This window comes from Monodon monoceros, unplaced genomic scaffold, assembly GCF_005190385.1.
Source record: "Monodon monoceros isolate NGI ecotype Baffin Bay Population unplaced genomic scaffold, NGI_Narwhal_1 Super_Scaffold_19, whole genome shotgun sequence".
NCBI lineage: Eukaryota > Metazoa > Chordata > Mammalia > Artiodactyla > Monodontidae > Monodon > Monodon monoceros.
Window position 1 is genome coordinate 70,170,526 of NW_021703775.1, and position 9,986 is coordinate 70,180,511.

The 9,986-nt window shown below is 50.0% G+C and overlaps 1 protein-coding gene across 1 annotated transcript in view; it reads right to left on the minus strand.

Moving 5' to 3' along the window:
- Positions 1–2,149: 2,149 nt before the first annotated feature.
- The window catches only part of KLHL29 (kelch like family member 29), a 309,933-nt gene continuing 302,096 nt past the window's right edge, over positions 2,150–9,986 (minus strand). Inside the window, exons 12-14 of the mRNA XM_029231912.1 lie at positions 6,838–7,031; positions 6,330–6,474; positions 2,150–4,306 (exon numbers count right to left, since the gene is read on the minus strand). Coding sequence (XP_029087745.1) covers positions 4,123–4,306; positions 6,330–6,474; positions 6,838–7,031 — 523 coding nt within the window. The 3' untranslated portion in view covers positions 2,150–4,122. The remainder of the gene's footprint in view (positions 4,307–6,329; positions 6,475–6,837; positions 7,032–9,986) is intronic.

The window sequence follows — 9,986 nt, forward strand, 5'->3', positions numbered from 1 at the left end:
GTCTAGTAGAATTATGAGGATTCAGTGCTTTTAAGTGCTTAGCATGGTGTCTGGCAATAGTTAGTGTCAATAAGTGGGAGCTGGTTGTTATATGACTTTTTCCATAGTTTGCATTATTTCCTGATGGACGCCCAGAAGTGGATTTACTGGGTCAGGTACTCTTTAGGCTCTTGATACATGGCACCTGCCACATTGCTTTCTGAGACCCATTTCAGTTTACAGAGCCCTTGGTGCTACTCAGGAGTTTCACTGCTCTTCATCAGCGCCCCTCACCCCTCACCCCTCCCTTTATTTTTAGGTTTGGGAAGCTCATTTAGTTAGGTAAAGATGTTACCTAATTATTTAAGTTTCATTATTTAATAATTATAAATGTTGAACTTTTTGTTGTATGTTTCCTCTTTGCAGTGTCTGTTCATGACCTATTTAACAGTTAGAATCCCTTAACAGTTTCTAATTGAATTACGTGCCCTCTTTAATAAAGATATTAATCTTTTGTCATATGGACCGCAAATAGTTTTCCTGTTTTCTTCTTACTTTAGGGTTGAGTTTTTTTTTTTTTTTTAAGTTCTCACACAGACACACACAATGTGATCCGTCTCCTGTTCGTGGCTGTCACAATGAATTTCATCACCATCCATGCCAGGTCTGATGGTAGTGCCTTGAGTCCAACAAGAGAGACTCTCCCCATGGTTACATGGGTGCCTAATAACAGCGAACACAGATGCCTTCTACGGTAAGTACACAGACTCTTCATAGAGCCAGAGAACATATTTCCTTTAATTTAGGCAAATAGAGTAGAGAAAGAAGGAGGTAACGAAACTATTTCTTGGTGTTTTTTTGTTGTTTTTTTTTCCGAATTTATTTATTTATTTTTGGCCGCGTTGGGTCTTCGTTGCTGCGTGTGGGCTTTTCTCTAGTTGCGTCAAGCAGGGGCTACTTTTTGTTGAGGTACACAGGCCTCTCGTTGTGGTGGCTTCTCTTTGTTGTGGAACACAGGCTCTAGGCGCGTGGGCTTCAGTAGTTGTGGCACCCAGGCTCAGTAGTTGTGGCTCGTGGGCTCTAGAGCGCAGGCTCAGTAGTTGTGGCGCACGGGCTTAGTTGCTCCGCGGCATGTGGGATCTTCCTGGACCAGGGCTTGGACCCGTGTACCCTGCATTGGCAGGTGGATTCTTAACCACTGCACCACCAGGAAGTACAATTGCTTGGTTTTTATAATTTTAGCTTATAATTTAGCTTATAATTTTAGCTCTTCATGGTTGGAATCTTCTAGACATTCTCCATCCTTTCCTCTAGGACTAGTGTTGTGAAGGTACCAGTGCAGATATTTTTGGCAAGTATGTGGTCCACTCATCATAAGGCCTCAGCCGAGTTCTCTGAGAACTCCCAGTCCCACCCACCCCAACCTACCTTCTTCTGATGTTTTTCTTGCAAGGAGATACTAGGTCTTGGTGAGATTTGGGGATTAAGGCTCTTCCCTTGGGTAAAATGCTGGTAAATCTACCTTCTCTTACTAATCCGTTAAATCTAAAGTCCTTGCATGCAAGAGAGGGAGCAACCCCATCTGGTGTCCTATGCTTTTGCCCTGGGCTTTGCGTGGGCATCCTTACGAGAGCAAAGCCGGTCTATTACAGCAGGTTAGAGAACAGCCTCAGGCGGGACTGAATGAAGGCAGGGAGGCCCCCGACTGGATTTTAGAATGGCAGTCACCACTTGTTCTTCCTGAAGGAAGGGTGTTGCGTCTCTTCTCAGGCTGATGGCGTGGAGTTGCCATGTGGATTTGTCACAGTTCTCCAGGACAGCCTCTGTCTGGCACAGGAAGCAGACCAGGGGGAAGCTAACTTTTTGAAGCTTTCGGTTGCACAAGTGTAATAAGAGCACTTAAACTGAAGGGAGACCCTCAGAGTCGATGCCAGAGTGTTTGCAAGTCCCTTTCAGCTTTGACCTTTAATTGCCCTTTATTCTTGCCTTTCAGCCCTGTACATTCATTCCCTTGCTGAGGAGTCCTATCCTTTATGATCACCAAGATGTGCATTCAAGTCTGTAACAGAGCCCGGACAGCTGATGGGAGAGGTGGCACAGGCCTGCACTGGGGTTTCTCATCTCGGTGGCAAGGACAGTGGCACACAGAGGCATTACATTGGCTTCCGAGTCTAGATCTATAAATATATTTATTATAACAAGAACTTAACAATAAACATATACTATGTACAATACCGTTACAGAGAACCCTGTTTTATATCATTCACAGAAATAGCCAGTTTTGCTCCAGTGTGATAACTGAGGAGAGAACAGGATTTCAGTGTCGTCTGTGTTGAGTCTCGCTGACCACTAGCACCTCCTTTGGAGGTAGACGCCCACCAACGCTGACATCGCCCTGCCCCAAGCAGTTAGACACTTGTGCTCCAGTCCTTGGGTTCACACTTGCACCCTGTTTGACATAAATACTTTAAATGACATACAACGTATGTAGTTTTGTGCTTATTACTTTTTAAAAGAATAAATAATATTAAAAACTGCATAACGAAGCTCGGTATCTTGTCCAAGTGGGAGCCACACTTGTAGTGCTAGAAGTTGATGCCCGACATTGGGACTTTGTGTCATCAAATACTGAAAGATGGAGAGCGTGTCCAGTCCTTTTCTCCTTATAAGTGGTTTTTATGATGAAATGACGGCAAGTCAACTTACCAGGTATAAAAATGGTAAATGCGTATTTGGTACCAACTTCAGCTAAACAGCACAGCAATGGCGGCTGCCTCCTTCGTGCCCTGGAATGGAAACTGGTCACCACGTGAGGTTTGAGGGTCTGAGGACTAGAGGGAAGGCCTTTCTCTGTGAGCCACGGGGTGGCATCCCTCCTGGCTCCCCTTGCTCGCGTTAAGATGCTACTAGAAGAATGATTCAGGCCTTGGCTGTCACGGCTCGTCTGAGAAGGCTGTCCCCATCCTGAGAGCTCTTTGTGGCAGGTGCCTTAATATATAGCTATAAATATCAAAAATAGTCTCCTGTGCTTTGTAGACATGTATTCTCCCTCCTTCCCTTCCAACCTGGCCTGGGTCCTCAGCTTTACCTCATGGAGGGAGCTGAACTGGTGTCACGAGCCAGAACTGGTTTCCTTCAGGAACAGAGTTGTCTCTCTATGACAATGCCTCCATGAGGCACGGCTTTTACGGGGCTGTCTGGGAGTTACTTTTTCTAAAAATAAAATGGGGGCATTCGCCCCCACCCAGGAGAGATCCTCTATTCTGAACATAGAAAAATTAGAGCAAATGCCCCACTCTGGCACTACCTACAAAGAGCTTTGGGAATTCCCGCGTTATCCCTCTCGTGGCTGCCTCTTTCTCTCGGTACTTAAAAATAGCCTTTTGTTTATCAAGAAAATGCCTTGGAAATCTAAATAATTCATATGGGATAAGAGAAAGCTAGCACAATCACCTTGTCCTTCTCCAGCAAAAACATGGTAGAAAACCCTGTGAAGGGACAGACGGTTCTCCCTAGCTGTCCCCACGGCTGCCGCTGCTCCAGTCACATCTGGCTCCGCAAAGAACCTGGACTTACCTTCGACCTAGTGGGGACCAGCAGCCTCCTAGGCCTCAGGCCCCATACATAGTATTGTCCCTTGTTCTCCCTCGGCCACTGAAATCGTAGATTGGTTAAAAACAAAAGTAGGAATCAAAGTGATAAGGACACTTTGATCTTATTTCAAGAGAGCCTGACGCCTGATATTGTCATAGGATAACTGATCTATGGTTGGCTGGGGATCAAGCTTGCTCTGCCGGAAGGAAAAAACGGCTTCTCTCTCCCAGTTGAAAAATATGTGAAACTATTGCACCGGGCAGAGTGAGCGCCTCCGGTCAGAGCAAGTGCCTCTGCAGGAGCCCCAAGGCCCAGCTCGCTCGCTCGGTCGCGGTTCCCGCAGCTCGGAGGCTACTCCCTCATTTTCCCCAAAGGCGAGGATGATTTCCTACATTCAATGTAGACGGTATTCAAAATGTGTAGCGTAGTGAGTTCCTTGATTGTGTTGGTCGGCCTCTTATTGGTGTTGCTGAAAGTTGATCTTTGTGAGTAGCATTTGCCTCACCAGACGTGTCTGTCCACAGTCTCGGCGTGGGCTTTCTGCTGATGTCAGCCGCTTTGAATATATTTCTTTATCACGACACAGCCGTGTCTGAACACGGGGCAGGGCATGTGGGGGAGGAGGGCCCACGTGTTGGTTGCAGGCTCATAGGCTTCCATGTTGCCCAAGGCAGGCCCCTCACTGCTAACAATGCCTCCAGTTGCATAAATCTTGCCATCGAGTACCACAGCACTGTCAGAGAAAACGAGGAGAGACTTAGCCACTGGATTTCCACCTGGGACCTGGAGATAGATTCCCGGCACCCTGTCCTGTCGCAGGCTGCCTCTCCCCTTTTGCAAAAGTCATGCGGGGTCTTGCTGCTTTTCTTTTCCCTCTGACCTCAGCGGGGATAAGAAAAACACCTTTCCTCCAGGACCAATCAGGACGTCATGCTATATTACCCTCCAAGCTGTGGGCGACACTGATGCATACTGGGTGTCCCAGGACCTGCCCATCTGACTCAAGTCAGCTGGGAGATGAGCAGCCTCTGTGTACAGGTGCTCGGCTCAGTTCACTGGGTCTCTATGGAGCATCGTTTTGGTGTTGCTGGGACAGAGCCTTCCTACCACTCAAATCTAGTTGGGAACATGATGTGCCAGAATGATAGCAGACAGGATAATACAGAACTAAGTTGTAACTGAGCATCAGCCACTCGACTGGGAATTTCACCCTTGCCCAGGTGCTCAGTCAGAACTTCCTGCTGTGACTCCTTCACATGTGTGACCTGATACTGCCGCCTGCCCGTGGCTGCAAGGGCCCTTCCCTGTGCCACACTCATGAGCTTGGTCAAGCTGTCTCGGGCAGCTCTCTGCTTCTCTGCGCTTACTATCTTGCTGCATCCCAGCTACCCCTTCACACGGATGCCAAATCTATGCTTCCAGCCCCGAGTTCTCTCCCATTTCCTCTAATGGCCATTTCTTCTTGGCTGTCCCCTGAAATTGAACAGAAACCCTTCCAAAGTCTCCACCCATTTCTGAAAATCTGAGCCTGGACAGAACATGTGTATCTAGACGTCCTCCCAGACACTGAAGCCCCCAGCTGTCTCTCTCACAGCTCCACGCCGTCTGGGCCCCTCACACGTCTCCCCTTGTGGCATATCCTTTCCCTGCTTCTCTTGCAAGACCCAGCTTAAATATCCCCTTAGGCATCATCTCTCCGCGCCCACACTCCGGCTCTCTTGATCACTGGACAGTATTCTCAGAGTTGCCCTGCACACGGCCACCATGTAGGATATGTCACATGAAAGTAGGGCTCGAGAACTGTAGCATCTTCATACTAATAGGAACTTAGCACTCATCTAGTCCAAGGGCGTGTTTCATAGGTAGAGCTTCCCCAGAGAGGGGAAGTTATTTGCCCAAGGTCACGTAAGATGTCAGTGGTAGACTGTAGCTTTCCTAGCTGTGACACACAAACAGCAGGCACTCAACAAATGCCTCATGCTCTTGCGACACCGAGGATTCAGTGATCACCTCTGCACAGGTACGAGATGTCTTCAGGACGGCTCTGTTATGGAAATGCTGCAAATGGGGTCTCTGTGGTTCCCATTTTTTCCCTAGTTCCTCTTAGTCCAGGAAAGGGTGGGGCTAGAAGAGCAGGGTGTGTGTCTCACTGCCCAGGGTGGTTAATTTTTCTGGGCCAGAGCGCCCCGGGAACCAGGCCACACTCCGACCTCTACCTCTCTCTTCCGGGGGGGCTGGTCTGGGTGTGTTTCTGCCCAGTCAGCTGTGGGACTCCAGGGCAGCTGTGCCTCGTGCCTCACTGGGTCCAGCTCCAAAGAGCCATCAGGATCATGTGCCATCAGGGCACTCCCCCAAAAGCCACCTGTCCCATGTAGGGTATCACATAGCTCTGGCCTGTTGCTGCCTCTCGTCTGTGACCGGGCAGGCGGTCCTGGGGGGAAGCTGACCTCATAGCACCACCCTCACCTCTCACTGAGAGAAGGTGTGGCCTTAAGGACCTGGTGCCGGTGTCTGTAGGAAGCCATTCCTGTGCAGCTTGGAGGCAGGGTCAGCTGGAGCCACAGGGTCAGGCTTTTGGGGCACTTCACACTCTGCACGAACGCCCCCCACCCACCCTACCCCCGCGGCTGGCGGAGGCTGGTGCTATTCTGGGCCCCGGCACCACCTTGGTCATCGGATGGTGGTCAGTCATCATGAACCAACCCATCCCTCTGTCCCTTCCCTGGCCCTCCTCCTCCCCGGCCCAGCCTCCTCACCTGCAGAACTGGCGAGAGTGATTCATGTTGGGACCCGCCTTAATGTTCCCTTTGTCAGGGTCATAGATGGTGGTGGCTCTGGCATAAGCCCCACCCAGGATGAAAACGAAGCCATTGAGAGTGACGGCGGGAGCGTACTTGTTGTCTGCAAGGAGAGCGGAGCAGGCAGGCAGGTCAGGGCCCGCTGCCGGGCCCCCTCCCCTCCTCCATCCCAGCAGGCCCTGCAGGGGACAGGAGCTGCAAAGACCTCCAACATCACTGGTTGGCCCAAGAACAAGGCTGGGGCCAGGAGACACCTGGCACGGACCAGCTTGCCCTTTGTCCAGGTAGTGGGAGCTTCAGCTGCACCTGAGCTGGGGCCTCCCCTCCCCTCCCACCCCCCTGTACTTGGGTGTGCAGAACCCTTGGGCTCAGCCCGCCCCCTGGGTTTGGGAATATTGACACCGACTAAAGCGATGAGGTGGGGCCACTGCCCTGATCCTGGGCCGAGGAGACAGCTGGTTCTCACCAATCATCGGGGACTCGATGAAGCTCCATGTGTTGCTCTGTGGAATGTAAGACTGGAGGACGCCTGCAGCTCGGCCTGCCTCGTTCACGCCCCCAAACACGTAGATCTTGCCTCCACACACTGTGGCTGCTGCCGAGTGCACTGCCTTGGGCAGAGGGGCCACCGCCTCCCATTGGTTGGTGATGGTGTCATACCTGTTGAGAGAGGAGAAGAAGAGCCAGAATCAGATGGGCCTCGTGCAGGGCAGGGGCCTCAAGCAAGACAGCAGACATGGGGGAGCCCCACCACCCACTTCCTGCCCTCGGTGTAGCCCGATATCACACAGTGGAGGGTACTTGGGATGAATCACTCAAGGCCACCCAGGATCTAGCCCAAACCGGCCCTCTCAGCCTCCCTCTTGAATCTCAGGGGGGCTGTTGTCTGTCTGTGGAAACCTCTCTCAGCCCCCCAGCTTCCGGGCCTCTTCAGCCCTCTCTGTGCAGCTCAGTCCTACTCTTTCATTCAGCAGCCCGGCACTGGGTGTCTCCTCCATACCCAGCCCGTGGGCTGGAAACTGGCCTGGACCAAGGAAGGAGCTGGGAACAGAAGGAGAGGTAAACTGATAAGGTTTAGCATGAATTGATGTCTCATTTCAGGGAGTCGTTGAGGATGCCTCAGGGTCTCTGGCTTGGGAAACTGGACAGAGGGGGCACTACTCATGGGACAGGGAATCGAGGTTGGGAGAGTTTTGGGGAGGAGGATGATTTTGGTTTTATTCATGGGAAGTTTAAAGTATCTGTGGGTAACAAATTGGGGATGTGCAGGGGCAGTTGGTATTTAGGTCTGGATTAAATATTCAGCTATGGGATCATGGGCATATAGATGGAAACTGAAGACGAGGTAGTTCACAGGGAGCGTGTGGGGGTGAGGACGGGCTGAGGACACTGGGGAATTGCCAGCCTGTATGAGGGGAGCTGAGAGGAGTCCAAGAGTGATGTGACAGAAGGCAAAGCTGCAGCACGGAGGATGTGACAGGAGGTCAGGAAGTCCCCAACAGGTCACTGGTGGTCATGTCAAGGGCATCATATGTGGAATGGGAGGTGCAGGGCTATTTGTGTATGGAGGAGGGAGCAGAGAAGGTTTGACTTAGAAAGGACTATAGAGCTAAGAGGGGGTTTTGCTGATAAATGTTTAACAACCAGCTCTCCAGGGAAGAAAGTCCTGGTGTGTAGCGTTTGCTGATTTCTGTAATGTAAATCCTCTCATCATGGCTGATTTCAAGCTACCAATGGGACATCACTGAATGTGGGGTTGGGAAGAGATGCCCAGTAGTGCCCCAGGATACAGAATCTCCCCCACGTACAGATGCAGTGGACACATACAACCTCCAGAACATAGGCAGTAGTAAAATGTAGTAAAAAAAATGAGACAGTGATGAGTTTTGAGTATGGATTACCTTTGTTTTTAAATAATTTAATTCTAAGTTTATATGACTTAATTTTTAATAATCTCTGTAGCTAACAACTGACTTGCAGAGTTCCTGAAGATTTAACAGTGGGCTCTAATGAACCAGTATGAACCAGCTCCAGCACAGCATGGGTTTTATTTTAATTTGCGGGGGGGGGGAGTTTTAATTGTGTTTACATGCTGATGGGAAGGAGCCCAAGTGGATAAGGAACGATGAACTATATATGAAAGAGAGGGGAGAGCTGATGATGGGTGGCTCCTGGTAGCTGGATGCAAATTGGATCCAGAGTAGACAGGGAAGTGGTGGCCATTTAGGCATGAGAGAGGAAGGCAAGGATGTCATGAGCATAAGGACATATGCAGGAGTGATGGCAGGAAAAAGAGAGAGTTCTTGATTGATGGCTCCATTTTCTCTGTGAAGCAGGAGTCAAGTATTGGAGGAGTCTGTGGGGTAAGAGCCTTGAGGAGAGAGGTGAAGATGGGAGACGCACGCTCTTGAGAGTGGGAGAAACAGCTGACAAGGGAAACACAAAAAATGCCCTGCACCATGAGGATCCAGTAGAGGTTGGAGGACTTCAATACACATGAGGCCAATCTACAAGACTGTGGGATTTTCTCCACCAGCAATCAGCCCCCAGAGGGCAGGCGTGGAGATGGCAAAGTCAGAGGATGGAGAAGTGATGGAACATGAGTTCCGGGCAGGGCAGGGAAAACGTGAGAACAGACACAGCGGATGGCAAGAGTAGACTTGGCATTAAGCAAATGGGCCACTGAACCGGGATCTTTGAGGTCTTTCTTAGTGGGGCAGCTGTGTCTCTCAGTTGTTCCCCGAGGGCCACCCTCACAAGCATTCACTCTGGATCTTCCATCTACGGCTCACCACACTGTTCACTGCTCTTTCGTGGGTTCTGGACCCAAGGCGGGGCCTCCACCCTGGGCTTGCTGCACCACTACACTTGGGATTCTCCCAGCACACCTTTCCCGGGAAGCACACGGGGCCCACTTTTCCTCGTGAGCCTCCTTGAGGCATTAGTCATTGCATGGTCACAGCTCGGTGACCCAGGAAGATGGTCTCTCCTAGCTGGTGCCCCTGGCTGTGAGATGTCCAGCTCTGTGCTTGCACAGACTCAGGATTTGAGAAGAAGCTCAAGTACCTGAAAGGGGAGCAGGGGCTGATTCAATTAAGCCCCAGACGAATGATACGTGGCTAATAGGCAATGGAATAAGTGCCTTTTGGGACAGTATCAGAAGTTCAGATATCTGTTTTTTAAGCCGATGTGGCAGAGATCCAAAGAGCTGCAGAAGGAGCTGGGAGACAGTGGAAGATTATGTGGCTGTTAGTCTTCAGGCTTTCTGTATAATGGCACATTCTGCCAAACGTGAATTTCTTGTTATTCCAGGTGGCTGATTGCCAAGCCACAAGCCCTCCCGTCAGCTCAATCTGTCAGCTTCCTGCTTGAGAAGGATATGCTAATGACATGCAAATGACCCCGCGGAGTGCGGCGCTCTGCTATCATTTATCCAGTAACCACAGCTACTGCAATATATTGCTATAAAGTATTAGACCCAGTTATTTATATAATGATATAATACAGGTTTGTCTATTACACTGTTGTTTTAAACTATAATTATATAATCTTGCTCTAGTCCTGCAATACAGTAAGGTAATTATAATGCACCATACATCTCATTCATTATCAATA